Raw genomic sequence first — 20399 nt, forward strand, 5'->3', positions numbered from 1 at the left:
GTAACATTAGCTTAGCCACGTTCTCTGGCAAAAATGTCAGAATAAACCAGCAGCAGATATCACAGATATGTAGTTAGGCTTTGTTTAGCTATAATAGTCAATAAACCAGTGATTCTCAAATCGAGGTGCAGCACAGTCGCTAGTAGGACTTTTGTTTTATCTTTTTTGGTGTAGTGTTGCCACTGCTGTGTGACCCTGACAGCTGAACAGACAGTATGAAGCAGAGGCAGCAGTGCACGCTATGTGTCCAGGCCATGGCGCAGGTGTGGACATGGGCTTGCACGCAGCACCCGAGAGAAAGGAGGCTTCTTCTTTTTCTTCTTTGTTGGTTTTTAGAGGGGGTTTGCATCTAAAATGTTGCATTACCGCCTTTTACTGGATTGAAAATAAAACTCAATTCTCCTATCTACCCTAAATTATTACATATAAAATAAAATAAAATAAAAATAACAAAAAATAAATGAATAAAGTTTTCTAATATCACTTCTCAGTCTAGACGCTGAGAGGGCCTGAAAGCCTCTCTCAACAGCCCCTCCACTTTCTCTCCAGTAATTTACACAATATCCAAAAACTTTCTCGCTGCATCAACAACTATCTCAGATCTATCTCCCTCTCTCGGATTTCCTTTCTGCCTCAGCGGCACAGTTAATCACCCTGGCCAGAAATGCTAAGAATTTAATCTTGTCCTTACAGAAACAATATTCATCATGCTTCCTACCTGATTTGTTCTCCCTTAGCTCTTGAATCTTTTCAGTCCTAGCTGCTTCCTCATGGCTTAGCCTTCTCTTAGACCTGATCCTCATGATTTCCATCTTTTTCTTTCTCTTCGGAGAATCTGCTTGCCATGCCTCATGACTCCCCCCCACACTGACTACACTTGGGTTCTTTTTCACAATATCTTCTGCAGCACTTATCCATATTTATCACATATCTACAAATCATGTCTACACACAAGTGAGCTGTGTCCAGATTTCCAACAACATCTGCACTGAATGGGTTTGGGAACAAAATGCCTTACTGGGTAATTGATATGATCCAAGAATACTTTGTCAGGTAGGATTTCTGATACAAAATGCAACATAACAGATCTTGTTTCACACTTTTCTCTCGTTTCACATCACTGGTGGTTCGGATACAAGTGCATAACTTGAAGCCTTACAAGATGGACCCTTGCTCGATATCGTGATCTCACAAATCCGGCAGCTTCGCAAGGTAAAGAAAGATTCAGGGCTGGTCAAAAGACATTACCAGCTAAAGCCCTGGAAGCCCAATGCTGACGACACTGATGGCAGATCACAGCTAAAAAGTTAGTAAGATGACATTGGAAGTGAGCGTGGGTGATTATCATGGATAATTGAGAAACAAATATGATGATATATATCGACCAATCCACATAGAAAGTGTTTTTACAAGCGTTTTAGACGTCTGTCACTTGTACATCTCACAGAACAGATATGCTTCCGTTTTATTGAATGTATCAATCCACACTGACTTTGAGATACACCCACTTAATTACACCCGCTCCAAGAGATTTTTTTTCTCCTCTGGTGTATTTAGTGAAGCGTAATCTCCACAGACAGCTGTTTAAATCACACAAATCTCCTGCTGTTTATATATTAAAGGCTAGTAAACTTTTTCATGTCAGTTTCCTTTCAATCTCAGCCTAGCTTACTGTTTTTGTACAACTAAAATATGGTAAGAAATGCATTCCCTCATCTCATCAGTGTAATGGGTAGTGGTCTTCTAACAAGACTCTTATGTTTTTCATTCTGAGAACTGTTACACTGTAACCAGTCAACCAACCAACCAGTCCATTTGGGGTTTAAAAGATCAAAATTCATGCCCTATTAAAATGGAGTCTTGATATCCAATATGCCTACTAAAAAAATAGACAGCACCGCAAGGTTTAGTCCCCCAGGCTTATTTTCCAAAGTACTGAAGCGAGCAATAGGTCCTGTAGCGTTTGCTTTGGCAAAGCAAAAGCTATTTAACACTTTGCTCATGTCCAAGTCATCAGGCAGGTCTTTGTGGATGTGCAGGAAAAGCAGATTGTTAAGCCGTTTCTCTGTCATTGTAGATCAGATGCAAGGAGACTTGAGAAACTCTCTTCAGCTCTGGCATTGGACGTCACACACACACACACAATTCATAATGAAATTTTATTGGATGTCAGATCACTTTGATTTCATTTTCATCAAGTCTCCTTGCCCCCCCTCACCTCCCCCCCATCCCCTCCAAGTCCGGCACCAGTGGTATCTCCGGTATATTGATTCATCAAGGCTCCCAGTCTGCCTGTGAGCTTGCCAGTTTCACTACTGGCAGATTCCCCAGCAGCAAGGAAATGAAATCAATAAATACAAACACTGTCGATTCCCATGGAGCCTACATTAAAACTATTTTGGTTCAGGAAATTTCTGCTGTCAGTCATCTTGGTTAAGAGGTCAAAATGCCGACAACTTTATAATCACTGGAGTTTTGACCTCTTTAGACGTTTTTCCATGCTCCGTGCACCTTGAAAATAGGTGAAGCTGTGCCAGAAACCCCTTCTCTGCTTCTATAGCAGTCAGCCTGGTGAAGACAGTTTGGTTGGCTGATGTCCTCTCAGCTCGCCAGGAGCTTCTGACAGGCAGCCGGTTCTGTGGACAGAGACGTCCGAATGCAGGTCGGAGTCAGTGTGGATTGAACGGATAGAAAGCTTCAATATCTCACTTTCTATGTAGATTCCCAATAAAACACGAGTTGCGTGCCATACTAGCAACATTTTAGGCAGCTGTAGAATCACAAAAAGGTTTAACTCTCAACAGCCAGTACTGCAGTAGATACTCATTTAATTTAAAAACTCTTTTACTGCAGTGTTACACCATCCACCGCTCATCAGTTAAAGAACAGTTCAAAATCATCTGATAAAGTCCTTAATCATGAGGAAAGACCAAATCCTTTCTTCTTATTCTGATTTTGTGCACGTACAACTAATGTTTTCGGAGAAAACACCATTAGCCTAAATGTCACGCATGAACAATGTCAGTCAGTAAGTCACATTCACTGTCCCAGGCCGCTGCCTCTGCGGTCATACAAAAATACATGCAGGAGGCAAAACAGAAATCCTTTAAATACTTGATGCATTCATGAATAAAGTGAGTACCTTTGCAGCTTTGAAATGTCTCTGTGGACTCATAAAGCAACTGACCCAGATGGCTACCAGGTTGTAGCGAACATGCAGTTATTTTGTGTGAATGTCAGCAGCAGTGTACGCTTCCCAGTGCGTTGATACAGAGACACACTTCAGGTGTGTGTTTAGTTGTTTGTAGTGTGGAAAATCTGTGCCGAGTATCCGGCTACACGGATACTGTATGACACAAGTCCAGGTCCAGAGGCAGAGAGGGAAAAGGGAACATGACTGAAGCCAAGCGTGCAGAGAGCAGCCCGGGTTGTGCGCAACAACAACCTCTGCATGTGGAATGAGATCCAGGCAGGAGGTGGAGAGGAGAGGAGAGGAGAGGAGAGGAGAGGAGAGGAGAGGAGAGGAGAGGAGAGGAGAGGAGAAGGCACTAGCACAAGTGCAGCAGGCTTCTCAGCACTGGTATGTTAACAACACACCAGGTTCTGTGTGTGTCTAAGTGTGCACATACATTGCGTGTGTGTGTGTGCGTGTGTGCATGTGTGAGTGTTATCTTGTAGATAGGAGGGCATGATTGGCGTGTGCATGAGGGAGGATGGGGCTACAAGACAGTGATTGGTTGTGCCTCCTAGTAAGGTGTGGCCAGAATATGAATGACTGCTCTTGCCTTTCGCGCTGCAAGGTTTTGGGGACAGTTACCGAGGAGGGATAGGGTGTTTGAGATTGTGCGCGCGGAGGAGAGAGCATCAGAGCTTGTGAGAGAGGAGAGCAAGGAAAAGGGGAGGGGGGAACAGAGAGAGAAAGAGAACAGGAGCTGGTGAAGAGAAAGAGGGAGGGAGCTTTAGGCAGCGAGGCTGGACTAGCGCTCAAACACTGCAGTCTTTCTTTTGCTTCTCTGAGGAAACTGTCTTTCTCTTCTCCCTGCCTGTCTCCCCTTCCTGCTCGCTGCATGGCCATGACCCCGGTGGACACCTTGATCTCCTTGCCCACGTAGAGAAGAGGAGAGAAACGCTGTAGCGGAGGAGGGATAGACAAGAAGAGGGGACACCGCACACTTTGCCTCACTGATGAGAGTCTGGAAATTAATTAACCGCCATCGGCACAGAGGGGGGAGCGCAGAAAGGGACACAGTGTGAGGTGGAGGAAGAGAGGGAGTTGAGGAGGGTGAATTGCTAGATATGTGAAGAATGGGCTGTGGAGAGAGGCAGAGTAAACCCTAGATACTTTTCAGAGAGAAAGGGACAAGTTAGGGCAGAGGTAAAAAGAAGCGAGGAGGAAATTAGGCAAGGCAGGAATTCAACAGGGATACTAATTCAAAAAGCCAAAGAATGGTCCGCTCACATGCGTTATTCATCCCTTCATGCCTCCGTTGTTTTTCAGTCTCCCTCTCACATTCATAACATCACCTTTCCTGCTCATCTTGTCTTGTTTAGTTCTTTCCTTTTTTTTTGCATGTCAGCAAAAGCACATCGACAGCCACGACCACATGGACACTGCCGAGCACACTCAGACACGACATAGACCTCAGCGCAGCATTTCATTCTCAGTGGATGTGTTATGTGTTACTGAGTAAAAGAAGTTGATTGGCTGAAGCAGGGGTGCCATTACCTCCCGGCCAAGAGCACCTGCTCAGGAATTTCTCATGAGATCAGGTAGGACGTTTCTGGATCGTTTTGCCAACCCAAAGCAGCTGGAGAGGTCGAATCGAAGCCCTCCAGTCACCTGCCTGATTGAACTGTTGTTAGATGAAACTGCAACCCAGCTTATCTCGCAGAGCATGACACCTGTGTTTGAGGGATTAGAGAGAGGGAAACAGAGACGTGCAGCTGTGTATGTGTGTGTTGGGATTATGTCCTAAATACACAGAATTACACAGGTGTCCTGAATATAGTGGCACTATAGGATTAAAAAGAAGAACTCCTGTCAAGTGAATGGCAGCACATTATCTACAAATTAACTGAGATCAAGTGCGATCACACCTGGGGTGTAATTGAATCCAAGGGTTTGACGGGTAATAATTATTTTTGAGGCAAACTGAGGATAGGTCAAAACATTATTGAAATCCAACGCTCGCTCCTCAGAGGAATAACTTCTGATCCTTGATTGTGGACTTTGTGCAGAGCTGAATTACAGCGTAACTATTAAAAACTCTTTAAGGCTCATTCAGCTTCTGTAATGAGACGCTCGAGCACAGACGAGACTCCGTACCGGCGGAGTCCGTCTCTGGACAGTAAACCTGACACGCCGCCGTTCACTTCTGGGTTTCACCGCTTCAGTGGGGAGTTTGAGTATAAGCGGCCGCCGTTTGCGTTCGGCTTCCACACAACAAAGGGGCCGCAGACGTCCAAGGGGCGCTACGCCCAGGGGAAGAAGTATGTGGTGTTTTACCTGGACCTCTCCTTCATATTCCTCCTAGAACTGCGGCGCTGCAGGATGGCCGAGGGTTGTATGATGGCCCTGCGTTATGGAATGGTCTTCTTCAACCTCCTTTTCTGGGTGAGTGAATTGTCTTTTATTTTTCTATCACTGAGTGTGTGTGTGTGTGTGTGTGTGTGTGTATGTGAGTTTTAGCAATATTTGTTTTTCAGAAAGTGCTGTCTTGCTTTCTTGACTTTTAAATTGGTTTTTGTTTCACTGTAAAGTCCTATTTTTCGGTTTAGACTCAGCTCTGATATGTGTGTTTGTTCAGCGAGAGTGATGTGAGATGAGCTAGGAGGGGGGGGGGGTGGCGGTGTGTGAGAAAGAGACAGATCATGCATTTAGATCATGTGTACAAAGCCCACTGTGTGGGTGAGTCGAGCTTTTTCTGTTCCCTATACAGTAGTTTAAGTGTGGGTGTGCACTGCATTGTTTGCTGTGTTAAGCTTTGGCATATTTGGAGCGTGTATTGTGTGTACTATAGTTAATCACAGTGTTACCATTGTGCTGTAATTCTTCACCTGCCTCTGCTTCACCCTCCTCCCTGTGCAGCAGCACTTCTCAGCCCCTCAAAGCATCTGCTGTCAATCCGGTCTATCTGGCTGATCTTATCTGTTTGCCGTGGGGACGTTCGAGCCTTGGTGCCTGTCTGCCTCTGTCAATCCTGCTCCGATAGCCCCACAACAGTTCACTTTCATTCACACTATGAAGCCTGTCATGTTCCCCAACTGTGGTTCAGATTTAAAGATCTTGATCTCTGCTTCATCTGTGGGTTTTTTTTTGGCTACAGACTCCCTTTGTGAAATCCATTCCAACTTGTCACAGACTTTTGATAGGATGTTGCTCTCTGTGGTTACCTTTCTTGGATTACTTTGATTTGTCATACGTCTGTTCTTATTGGTAATGGAATGAGATGAGGCCTTGAACGCTGAAATGCAATTTAGCTACCAAGATGCAATCTCCCTCAGGGAATGAGTGACCTCTTCACCTCCACATCTTCTGCCTGCTGTAAAATGCTGTCAAAGAGGGGTCATAGTATTTGTTATTAGTACACTCTGTGTGTGTGTGTATGTGTTGCCGCGGGGGATAAATAATGACCACTTGACCATGATGAGCTATAGCCTTCTCCTCCTGAGAAGCCAATCATTTTAGGATCATCCAGCTAAGATGAGACAAGCACTTTCAATATGAAGCCTGTCTTTGAAAATAACACATCTGAGTCATAGTATCTGCTGATGGCTAATGTCAGACCTCAGTGTGTCCACCATTTCAGTAGCAATTTACAAGCCATTTCAGTTTTATGCCCACTGGTTCCAAACCCAGTGTGTCTGTGTGCCTCATTCAAAATATAGACTTTCAAGTTATAAATTCATACTGTAAGTTTTGTATACCTTGATATTCTGAAAACATTTGACCATCGTCTGCATATAAAGATGGTCGTAGCGAAGGGTGATGTCAGTCATTGGTTGGCATTGGAGCTGGTTTGAAGCCCAAGGGTGCAGCTTATGGTCAGCGCAATCTTCTCTGTTTGGAGCCAGGATGTTCCAAATAAGGACTGCAGGGTGTTAACTTTCATGCTCTGGTAACGCACCCTGCTACCTTGGACCCAAGCTAATGCTAGCTTGCTGGGAACTCTGAGCAGTGGTCACCTGAACTAACTTTAGGTACTTTAGATAAATTGTGCTAATAGGGCAGGTATTGTAATCAAGTAACATTAAACTTACTGAAATATTGCGACAATAGTCAGAATGTGAGTCCTGGCACCGGGGAGAGCAGCAGATAAGCCAACGCTGTCAATCAACGCCCATATAGCAAATATCAAAGCTAATGTTAGTCTTCGAATCTTATTGACGGAGCAATAATTTCCAAAATGACCACCAGCATACTTATTAGAAGGCCTGAATTTAGTCATTGAGACCTTAATGGCTCGTTGACTTTCTATTTCTAGAGACAAGCGGACACTTTTGAATGGAAGTCAATTGGAGCTTCTAGTGGCTTATATATATTATTTATATCAGTGAGATTCACAACTCAACTGGGTTAACTGTTAAGAAGTTCTCACATACAGTGACTTCTGAGAGGGGACTCTCAACTAAAATAGCAACTTAACACTTTTGGTTGAAACGCACCCAACAGAGATGTCACAGTGCCCTGGGGTTGACATGTACAGCACTGCAGCAAGGTGAGAAGTTAAACAACTGGAGGTCTGCAAAAACAAGACTTCCAGGGGGCATTAAGTGACTTCAATCAGTTCATATTCTGTAAATGTCATAGAATTCTTCAGAAATATACTTGTGATAATATCAATAAACGGCAGCTTCTGCACTGTGCTGCGAGAAAATAGGTTTAATTATTGGACTTATAATGAACTGTAATGTAATATAATGTAATGTAATGTAATTTTGAAAGGATCCAGAGGTGAGTGGTTGATCTGTGTCAATCAAGACTTCAAATGTCTTGTAGTTTGACCCCAGCAGAAGCAAATATTGTATAAAACTTCACATAAATCACATTATTCAGATACTGATATGATGTGTTTAAATGCATTATTTTTTGTGGACAGTGTTGATATATTTATATGAGAACAATTACATCTAAAAGATGCTTCTTCTTCAGTCACCTACAGTGAGTGTATAACAAATTGTGCTGGTTGTGATTACTAATGATCAGTTGTGACTGTATTGTTACTGCTGATTTCACAAAATGAGAGAGTAGAGTGTATTGATACCGTAATTTAATTCAAGTAATTTACTACTATCAAAATGAAAGAATGTACTCAGCTAACACCGGTAGATACAACTAAAGCAACGTAATCTAAATTCTGTATCTGTCTACTACCATCACTGCTATATAACACCACTGAGGTGTGAATTTTCTTTGATCCCACATTAGCAAAGAAAGTAAAAAATTTCCTTTTTTTCCTGCGACTCACAGAATTACAAAGAAAATGACAGTAGCCAACTGAGAGCAATCCTCTACTTATCTTGTAATGGGCACTCTTTCTTTGTGATATACTGTATTGATTCTACATTACAGATACCAGGCTATAAAGTTGCCACTTATTTAGCCCATTTCCGTCAAGATAATTTCTGTGTGCAGTAGCACAACAACATGCAACAAAGACAAAATGAGGACACAGAGAAGAGCAGATATAATGCATAAGGGAAACAACCACTTCTGGCATTCAGTGTTCATAAAGTCGAAAGTTGAAACAACAAACCCACAGGAGGGAATGTGAACTTCTCCCTAATGGTTTGACTTTCATGTTAGAATTATATTTTTGTAAAGTATAAACATTTCTACTTATACTGGTGGAGTGCAGATGAATTTAAATGAAACTTAATCTTCTCAAAAAGACCTTTCAGTCTCTAGTGTGGAAATCATTTCTTGATTAATTAATTAATCAATCGACAGAAAATTAAGCAATTTTTCAAGCAAAAAGGCCAAACATTCCCTGGGTTTCTCTTATTGTAAATTGAATTTCTTTAGGGTTTGGACTATTGGTTGAACAAAGGAAGTCATTTAAAAACCTGATCTCATGCTCTGGGAACTTGTGTTTCGCAATTTTCATTATTTTCTCAATTTTAATAGTGTAAATCATTAATCAAAAAATAATAAACAGATGAATTAATAATAATAAAAAACAGTTGCAGCCCTCATAGTATCGATATAACACCCAAGATAGCACATAATTTCTTCCTTGCTGGAGTCCTACTCAGCGGCTCAGCAAAAAAAAAAAAAAGCCTGAGAGCTGGGTACTTATAATATGTGCAGTGTGACAGCGACCATGGCTGAAATGACCAAAAAAGAGCCACTGACAGAAACTCAGACAGAAAAGTCCAAATATAAAGACAGCACAGTACTGGCCTGACTGTTAAACTGACGGATGATCTTTGTGAATTGCAGAGCAAAAATAAAAACACCATAGCAACAAGCGCTTAGCACCAAAGAGATTAGATATATAAATAATAGAATCTCACCACTTTAACCATTGAGTAAACCCAGTGAGATGAAAATCCTCCGAGGGAAGCACTGACAACAGAAATAATCAAGAGCTGAATCTGCCAAGTGCAGGAAATGTACAGAAAGTTGTCATGTTGCAGATATGCATCGACAACTAGATTTGAAAATGACACACAGCGCACACGCATGCACGCACACACACACAGAAGACCTTCAAATATTAACATACATGTCTATATACTGTATATAAACTTTGACAGTGTTGTGTTAACACTGTCAGAGATAAATGTACTTGTTGTGCAGGCACAGGAACAATATGACTCCACATACTGAGTGAGAAGACGGTGTGACATGTGATAGAGCGAACACATATCGCTGTGCACATATACAGTACAAGTTAAAGGAATACTCCACTAAAAGTCCATATTTTGAGTCATGGCAAATAAAAAATATCAAAACATACAACCTCTCCTGCAGCCTGATACACCTCTCTGCTTTCCATCTTTATTCTCAGTCTGTTCACCAAAATATTAAAAAATACAAAGCTCCCATTTGTCTCTAGCCTTGTTTGCTCTTTATCTTTGTCGCAACACAACTATGTTTGCTTAAATCAGATGACAAATGTCAACAACAGAATGATGGATTTACCCTAAACTGGATGAAATGAAAAAGATAAGACATTGTCGAATGAACCAGCGCTGTCTCCCTGAGGAACATTTTCAGGTCAAATGTGCAGTTGGGTGTTTAGGATTGAAGACAGACCTTCTTGCTGGCATCATGTAGTTCCCTCATGGTGGGCAGCAAACTGCCAATCACCCATGCTGCGCTGCCCAGAGAGCAGCAGGAGGTGGAGGAGAACAAAACTATGGTAGGTTAGGATGCTTTTTGTTATTGTGACTGGTAAAGTAAGACCAGCTGAGACTTTGAAAAGCTTCTTCTGATGCAACTTCATAATTAAAGGGGAGATGTTTTGATTTCTGTTTGACGGTGTTATTGATGGTGGATGAATACCAATGACAGAATTCATAATTGGTGATGGATCAGTATGAAATAACTGCAGTTTTGATACAGTTTTGTGTCAGTTTATCAGCAACAGACATTCAGTTGGAGCTACAGAAAAAAACCTGAATAAATGAGAGGTGAAACATAATGAATGCAGATGCTTCCACTCAGGTGCACTGCATGGTACAATTAAGCAATAAAGATCCAATCATGCTCTGTGGCATGTATAAAAATGCTGGCAGGCCCAGTTGATTCAGATTTTGTATCATGATAGCAAGAGGAAAAGATCCAAGTGACTTTGAAAGATGATTCCTTGTTGAGGCACGGATGGCAGGTCAGTCACAACTCACAGACTGCTCAACTGACTGGTGTTTCAATAGGAACAGTGACCAAAGTGACATCTGCATTCAGATCTATGGGAGAGACTTCATTAAAATAAGGTTGGAAATTGTGGTAGACAGCGCACATTCGATGACCATGATGCTCGTGCAATAGTGCGACATGTAAGTAAAAAGAGAAGAGCAACTCTTCCTCAGGTGACAGAATGTCAATGTAGGATGTGAACTGAATGTCTCAGCAAGAACAGTCTGTCAGCAATTACATAGAGAGGGATATTATATTAGAGTTGCAGTGCATAAACCTCTCATTACAAAGATGAATACACATTTTAGAGTTCAGTGGTGCAAAAACCATAGCCAGTGGGCAGAGATGTGGAAAAAAGTGATATGGTCAGATAGGTCATGCTTCACCATATTCTGGACAAGTGGGTGAGTGCAAGTGTGGCGTACACCAATAGAACGGTACAGGTCTGAATGCTTGACCCTTACAGTGAGGAGATCTGGTGGCTCTGTTATGCTGTGGGGGGGCATTTTGCTGGCATGGTTTGAGTCCGCTTGTCCCCTTAGAGGAAAGGGTCACTGCAAATCAATACAGAGTTGTTATGTGTGATCACCTTTATCCTACGATGAAACATTTCTATCCTGATGGAAATGGTGTCTTCCAGGATGACAATGCCCCCATCCATAGGGCATGCAGGGTCACTGAATGGTTTGATGAGTATGAAAATAATGTGATTCCTATGCTATGGCCTTCGCAGTCACCAGATCTCAAGCCAACTGAACACCTATGGCACATTTTCTGACCGACCTGTTAGACAGCGCTCTCTACCACCATCATCAAAACACCAAATGAGGGAATATCTTTTGGAAGAATGGAGTTCATCCCTCCAGAAGAGTTCAGAGACTTGTAGAATCAATGCCAAGGCAAATTGAAGCTGTTGGCCCAACACCTTACTAAGACACTTTATTTTGGTTTCTCCTTTCATTTGTCACCAGTCATAACACCTTCCTCTCCGAGTAGGAAGTCACAATTATCTGCTTCCTCCTAACTCCCCATGATGAAATACTGTCAAACCCATCTGTTCAGTAGGTAATTAATTGAAGAATGAGTTGAGGAATTCAGATCTGTACAAACAAAATGCATATTTTTCAGTGCAAGTGTTTTTAAAAGATGCCATAAAAAAAACTGAGCCAAAAATTCTAAAAGAAAAACTTTATAATTTGATGTTCAGTCAGTTAGGTGTAAGCTCTTTTCATTCTATTGATTTCAGTGTATCTCATGTATGCTGAATAAAATATTTTTTAGTGGTTCAGTGTTTTTTTCTGCTTTTTTTTTATAACTACTTCCTTTTGTTTCCACTCTGAGTTATACCACCAATTAATCTTTTGCTCACTCTGGCATATAAAATATCAAATAACAGACTGTCTCTTGGTGGAAGTTGTCACTTCACTGCACAATAACAGACAATTTGGAAAATATCTAGAAATATCAGATTTTTTTCCCCTTGAAATAATCCATTTACATAAAATCTACAAATCTATATTTCTGTAGATTTAAGTGGTTTTGGGTTGGATGATTAGAAATTGTGCAAAAAGAGTGTCAAGTTTCATGTTGGAGTTTTTATGCTTTCAGTCAGAAAACAGGACAATGACACAGCAGCCAGGAGCGTCAGGATTTTCTGGGACAAACTGTCTGCTCATGTTGGTGTCACAGACTAATTTGTTCTCAAGGCGACTGCAAGAGGTCAATGAGTCAAACTGTGACGACTTAGCCAGAACTGTCGTTATGATTGAGGTCAGAGCTGCTGGTGTGCAGCTACTGAAGGCACCGGGGATGATGGGAACAAGTGCAGATGACAGTATCTACTCGAGCGAGCTGACTGCTGTCCCGCTCCAGAGGGGACAGTCTAAAGATCTGCGACTTTACTGATGTTTGGCTGCAGTAGAACAACAGATTACAGGAATCTAAATTTGAAGCAACTTTCCTGAGAAACAGAACTAAACTTTTTATATTATGCTCTTGTAGTATAATTAATGTGTTTACTTGCACCTAAGTAACCAAGTCACTCAGAGAAACCAGGTTATGTGGGTAATAGGGGTGTGCCCGAACACAAATACGTTATTCGGCAAAGCACAAATAGTGGTTGTTTCATACAAATATTTTAAAAATTATTTGTTTTCAGGAAGGAAAAAAAAAACATGTCAAATACCGGTGTGCAGGTCGGTTAGATCGCTATCTCAGTCTCTCTCCTCTGCTCTACTGTTACGTCTATCAGCAGGTCTCAACTAGGGGAGTCACATCCACCTGCTGCATGACGCACATTTCCTAATTTGGACGTCACTCCTGGATTTGGGAGTGTTCCCCAGAGATAAAGCTGAGCTACTGACACATGCAAAGTGCTCCCAAAGGACTCTCCATAACCTGTTGTTCCTCTTCTCCTTTCCACAAAGTTAGGATGTAAAAAATAGGCAATAAATGAAAAGAAGTGCGAAGCAATAATCGCCTTTGAAGTTCCTCCCTACACATTACACGGTGTGCTGTCTCTGTGTTATGAGTGTATAAATAGGTAGAGGTCTGTCTGCAATGAAGCGATGAGTAAAGTTTTAGCTCAGTAGTCAGTGCAGTCGTCTATGGTCTGGGAGACTCCAGTTCAAGACTCAGTGTGGGGACCTCCTTCGTAAGGTAGTTTATTCATGAACACTTATTGTAACACTTCCATTTTCTAAAATTAAAAGCGTAACAAAAACAAAAACAAAAACAAAACAGGATTACACTTTTATTCAAATACAAATAATTTTGCTGCTTCAACAAATACAGATACAGATACAAATATTTGGCTCTCTGCACATCCCTAGTGGGTAACACATTTACACGCACTGTAATCTAGTTACTGTAAATCCACATATACAGATAAGTAACCAGATTTCTCTCCTATCACCAACCTCATTTAGAAAATGTGGCTTGGTGATAAAAGATGCCGCAGACAGACAGAGCAGAGTTTTTCTTCACAGCATGACAGTGTCTGGATTTAACAGTCAAATGTTCAGCAGTGGAAACTGACTCATTTAAACTACTACAGGCTTTGTTATAGTTTCAGTTTTAGTCTGACTTTAGATGCAATTATTTCAAATGCAAGGATGCATTTCATTGTGTAAAGAATTCTCCTTTCATCTAGCCGCTGTCCTGTGCTTTCCCTGAAATGCAATCTATTGTTACAGACATGCATACTTGTAAAAAAGCTGATTAGAAACCTGGTGATGTGTATAAATGGCAGAGACATTGACGTTTTCAAGGAGAAATCTACCTGGGGAAATCAGGTTTCTTCAATCCCCTATACCGTTTTCAGAAACCAGGTCTCTCATGTTTCTCAATGACAGTTAAGAAATCAGCTTTCTGGAGATAATGGACTATAAACCTGGTTATTTAAGTACATGTTAACACATGTCTAATTCCTGTGTCACCTTGTTAGTCATGCATGGAATTTTTATTCATTGCAGTCCCAATTTTTACTTATGACGACATTATTGTCACTCAGTTCCTTTGACATACTTTTAAAGGAAGGTTTATTGTCTTTATTTCTTTTCCCTTTGAAGTTTTTTTTTATTATTTAAAAAGTACTCAGTTTTTAAGGAACAGATTGCTTTAAGCCTGGTTTCCCTCTGATTTTACATCCCCAAGCATCCAAGTTCCCTGCTGCAGACATTGTTACTGCTGTTTACATTAAACAAGTTCCTCTTGCAACATTGACAGTTCAGACAATGCCTCTGGTGATAGAAAAGGAAGAGAAAATAGGGAGAAAGCACAAATAAAGTGCTAATTATACATCACAGTCCCTCTAAGTAAGTTAAAAATCATACAGTTAAACTGCAGAGTGTCTATGCTACAAATAAACTGATTTTCACCTGGATTTTTGTATTATTACATGGTTTAATATGTTTTAAAATATTCAAAAACCAGCAATATTCTTGATTTATATATTTATTTTTAATAAAAATAAATCCTATACACATAGTTATTTAAGGCTAAATAAAGAGCCACTAGATGACTCTGACTACATTATTGTGTATGAGTAATGGTGGATGCAGCAGTGTTATTACTGTTATTATCATAAATGTAATTTCGGAGTCTGTGTTCTCTCTCAGAACAAAAATGTGGAACAAAGCCATTACTCAGTCTGAATTCAGATTTCATGCTTTCATGTCATTAAAAGGTGTATCAACTTGCAGATTGTCATGGAAATGTGTCCTTTTTGAAGCACTGCATGAAAAGCAATCACAAGGTCTGCGTTTGTTTGTGCATGTGAGTGTGAGTGTGCGTGTGCGTGCCCATATAATACATATCACACACTTGTAAATAAAGTCGACAGCAGCTAACACATCTCACTCAAATTAGAATCCAATAACTCTTCACTTACTCTTCTCTTGCTCTTCAGTAACTCTTCTGTTGATTCCATAGTCTGTAAAAAAAATAATGGATGTAGCCAGCGTGACGTCACCCATTGGTTTGTGGACTCCTGTTTTGAAGCCTTGAGTTCAGCATTTTGACCGTCGCCATCTTGGATTTTTAGAGCCAGAAGTGACCATATTTGGCCGAAAGGGTGGAGTTGACCCTAACGCTCGCTGCTAGCTGTTAGTTTGGTTAGCACAGTGCATTTTCAGGCTATGGTTAACTGTGAAAATGCTAATGCTAATACTAATTCTGACTAGTGAAAGGTTTAAAACAAAGTGTACTTATTGGAAAAACTGAACATCCGACTCCTTAGAGGGTCTTTTAGTACAACTGAACACTGAACAAGACTATTTTAGGTGACCAAAATGTTCCAATTATCTTTCATGAACTGAAAACACACTAAAATAGCGACTGCTATGCCTATACTCCTATTCTAATCTGGGGTTACGATATGTAATGTACGTAACCAATGTTGTTGCCGTGGTAGCAACTTGTCAGTCACAAGGTAGCCATGCCCATACCTTGCTTTATGGTCTAAATGGGACCATAATTTACAAAATGAACATCGTGCTGTATTGAAGACTTGAAACTAGTGATAAAAACCATAAACTCATTAGGAAACTGGTTACTGAGGTAATAAATCAAGTGAGAAGTAGGGTCATTTTCTCATAGACTTCCATACAATCAGACCTCTTTTTGCAACGAGTGGAGTCGCCACCTGATGGCCATTAGAAGGAATGCAGGTTTAAGGCACTATTGCATTGGCTTCACTTGTCAGACCTTGAATTTGCCGCTTGGTTAATTCCCATTATACTGTAAATGTGTGAAATAAGCTCAACGCTCTGACCTAGTACATTAACGTCCGTGTGGGTGAAAGCAGCCTGGGTATCACTTCTTCCCAGACAAAGCATCAGAAAAATACAAAATGGAGAGATGGATTTCTGTGCTCCAGGACAAATGCTGATTATCCTCTAAATGTAACAGCAATGACTCCAGCATAAAATTGCAACAGTGGGCAACTCAGAAATATGCAAAGATGCACAACAATAATCATTTTCTGAGGAAAAACCACCACAGAGCTGGAAATAGTGCCCCACAGCTACAAAATACCAAAATAAGACTTTCATTTACAGACACCTTTTAATTAATCTTGTTAGCGCTTGGCTTTTCCACAGTGTGGGGGTGGAGGGTAGGGGGGTGGGGGGATTGAGAGGGGGGAAATCCCATGCAGCAGCGGGTGAGACTGGGACAGGGAAAAGAAGCTAGGAAGAGAGCAAGACTGAAGACTGAAGAAGTGTCCTCTGAAGTTGTGTTTACTTGTCATCGTAATGTAGGTCAGAGCCCAGTGGAGGGTCCATAGATTGCCAGAGTTGTGAATGGGTTGCATCTGTCTCCACTGATTTGGCCAGATCAATAAAAAATTGCCTTTCTACTGATTTGAGATCTGTCAGCCCTACTCCGCCCAGCCCCTGCCGCCACACAGCTCATCGATTCGCAGCAGGTCGGGGGACGTGCACTGCATGAGCGGTCCAGATAATAGGCCTGCATTTGCTGAGTGTGGTATGTTTATGTTCACATTTCACAGGCGACGTCACACCCACATTCAATTTCGGGGGGAACTTCTAGATCTTGACATAAGAAATGGAGCAGAGACACAAGGGATGTCTTGTTTTTCTGCTCAGTGTCATTATCATGTTTACAGATGATGACATCAGCTACATTTTTGTGTCTAAACAGCATCAGCAGTTGCATCAGATCTGCCATGCTGAGGTAACAGCAAACAGTAGGGTAGTGCTGAGATGTATATTCAGTACTATATAAATAAGAATATTTACAACTAATTATTTCCTAAACACACCGAAGTTTATTTCTGATAGACTTTGTTGAAAATATTTTTTAATAAAGCTCTCTGGGGTTTTTCCTGGCTCACAAAGAGGCTTAGGTGATGCCTCAGTGAGGCTGCTCTGGCTTTATCATTGCTGCCAGTTTAATACTCAAACCCCTTTGATTCCAGCTTTCAGCTTTTACAGACACCAGATTTTGGCATTGCCATAACACTGACCTACTTGAAACATTCTTTAGCTTTTAAAAAAACTATTTTTATACATGTTTCCATGGCTAAGAAAACCAGCTGCCACATAAATGTGTTGGTATGAAGTCATAACTTTATTTGTTCTCACCAGTGATGTTTATATTTATGTGATCACAGGATTAGCACAATCTGTCACTATTAGGTCTAATACATATTTAGATTCAATCAGCCATCATTATGCAGTGATAAATTATACATTTATATGATTTTTTTCCTGCCTTAGGTTATGATAACAACATAAAGACATTCTCCATCTGCATTGCTACAACAGACTGTATGAGACAAAACAAAGAATATCATAAAGTGTAGATATAGGAAACATGGGGGAGTGTCGTGCTTTTTAATCTATAGCCTTGTGATGATATGAAAAATACATAAAAGAATTAAGTTTTTAAAAGTTCAGATAAAATTGCTTTTGTTGTCATCTTTTGATGCAACTAGGTTATGTCAGTTTTTATGGGTTTTCATTCTAATGTTGTTTAAAGTTAAAGAAATTCATGGCATCCAGGAAAGCCCTTGATAGCAAAAAAAGTATGTCAGTAACCTGATTCCAGTCAGTTGTCAAACCTGATACAAAGCTGATCACAAGTCTGTTTTGACAGTTCTGCCTTGTGTTGTTTTCTCTCGCCTGTTTCCCCAGACACTTCAACATGCTTTGTTTTTTTGCCGACTGACTTTTCAAAGGTTTAACAAAGTTGTAAATTGTATTGATGCTACTGATAACATGACTTGTGCCCTTTGTGAGCTGCCAACAAACCTCAAGTCATAGTTGTTTTTAACTGCCCTCTCAGGTTGTTTGAATTCACTTTATATTTACAATTAACATATTTTGTATTAGAGAACTTTACAGTAAATTTGAGGTTGGTACCATTGTCATGTAGCCTGGTTCCAGACCTCTGAACCACCACCCACATATCTGATTTGTTCAGAAACTCAAATCTGTTGTAGTGCTTGGCTCTTTCTGCCATTTGGAGAAGCAGTCAACCAATCAGAGCTTAGTGGGTGGGATTACGAAAGCAGACGTCATCTTCCTACATAGCCACTTAGCTAGCTACATTCAAGAAAACAGATGAGACTTGTTAGAGACTAATGCAGTTGTACATGTTACAAGTCCATGTACATAAATAATAACTAAATCTACATAATTCTTTAATCAATGTGAAAAACATTAAATTTACTGCTCCTAGCAGCAGCAGCAGCTTCCATGTTGACTGAAAATGATGGTGGTGGGACGGATACTTCATTCACTGCCGATTGGTTTGGGCAAAAGTAAAATAAAAAACAAAAGTAAATGAACATCCTAACAAAACCTAACAAAAAATCAATTCAGTTAAATGATCTGATTTATAGGCTAATTAGCATCCTGGCCTCAAGGCCACATTTCTGTTATTGGTTAAGACCATATTTCAACATTTTTGTCATTTATTAACATGATGAAATAATTAAATGACTGTAAAGTCTTAAAGGTACAGTATGTGCACCTTCAGTTTTTGCCTGGCTTCTCCCAACCAGAATATTTAAGACATGCAATGTGCAGACTGGGGGATAAACAGTTGTGTGGAGGCTTGGCAACGCAGTAAGTGTCTCTAGATGGAGGACAGAGAAAGATTCAATGGTAAAAGGTAACACCTGCACACTTACTCCGAGCCACAAAATTTAATCTGGACATTACGATCCTACTCGGACCTTCGTTAGGTCAGAATGTCTGTAACACACCCATATTTATACATCATGCATACCAATAGGCTGACGAGCTCTTTGATGGCAGGTGTGGTTAACCATCCAATCCGCCCAGGGTGATAAACATCTCAAAGCAATTAATAATTCAATAAAGTACAGAGAAAAGAGCAGGAATACAAAGGCCATACTTCAAAAGCGATACATCAAAATGATCACAAATATCACAACACGCATCTTGTATATAAACTATACATCAGATTCATCATCACATATATCATAATCAACATATGTTCCAAATACAGAATAGTAAGCTTAAAAAAAAGGAACTCTAGATTCTTGTACAGAAATGCAACAGCCTTCTATAAAATATTAACCAGCCTTGCACCTACATGATGTACGATATTTACTCTCCTTCAACGGATAGAAACAGATTAACACACTGACCATCACACTTTCAGCTAGCATGGATAGAAGCAACTCTCAGGGCACTTTCGCCATGGAAGGATCAAATTCCTCGTATGATCCTTGAGCAGTGGACCTATCTCTGCCTGAGGCGAGGCCTCCAGGATCCGAAGCTGTTGTTGGCCTTGTACGCTCTGAATCCATGGAGGTCCAGGAAGGGACAGGAGATGTCAGGGAGAGGAACGAAGTTAGCAAGTGTTAGTTCTCATGAGCTTAGTTGATGATAGAAAAACTGTTCACTTATGACCATTTTCAATTTAAGTCACTTCCAAAAAGATTTGATATTAGCTACGCTGATGAGCTGTTTTATTACTTGGCGCAGCAAGTGCTACCACTGTTGGGAAGCTCAGTGGACAGAATATGCCTCAAAGTCTGGGCAATTTCGTCACAGTTAATTGACCTTTTAACTCCAAGTACATGCATACCTGCCAGTTCTGAGCAGCAAAAGCACTTTTTGCACAGAATATGTGTGTTGTTGGAAAAATCATCTGTTGTAACATATTCTCTATAGAGAATATAGACATACAGCAAGAACCACCACTCTAGCTTTCACATAATGTGCTGCATCACAGTAAACATGTTTATGTTTATTCACCGAATCACCCATTTAAGAGAACACTTGTTGTTCCTACACTCTTCTCTCCAACACTTTTCCACATTAGCCTGCGGACTGAGTAGAAATAGTGAGGGATGTGCTCACTACTTTGTCAGTATTCTGACAGTGAATTATTTCCTCCACTGCATCCGTCTGGCATGACTGCAGTGAGGCTCCTCTCTGTACACAGATGGCCTTATCTTCCCATAGCACCAAAGGACATCTTTAAAAACAGGTATAGATTTAAGGAAAGAGCCTTATATAACATTGCATTTATTTAA

General features: G+C 40.7%; 1 protein-coding gene across 3 annotated transcripts in view; it reads left to right on the top strand.

Moving 5' to 3' along the window:
• tspan4a (tetraspanin 4a) overlaps positions 1 to 20399 on the top strand; it is a 145121-nt gene that overhangs the window by 29452 nt on the left and 95270 nt on the right. The window contains exons 1-2 of one of the 3 annotated variants that reach the window (XM_044355128.1): positions 3944 to 4770; positions 5535 to 5614. In XM_044355128.1, coding sequence (XP_044211063.1) covers positions 4761 to 4770; positions 5535 to 5614 — 90 coding nt within the window. In that variant the 5' untranslated portion in view covers positions 3944 to 4760. The other 2 variants (XM_044355138.1, XM_044355118.1) reach the window with 2 other exon arrangements.

This window comes from Thunnus albacares, chromosome 1, assembly GCF_914725855.1.
Source record: "Thunnus albacares chromosome 1, fThuAlb1.1, whole genome shotgun sequence".
Taxonomy (NCBI): domain Eukaryota; kingdom Metazoa; phylum Chordata; class Actinopteri; order Scombriformes; family Scombridae; genus Thunnus; species Thunnus albacares.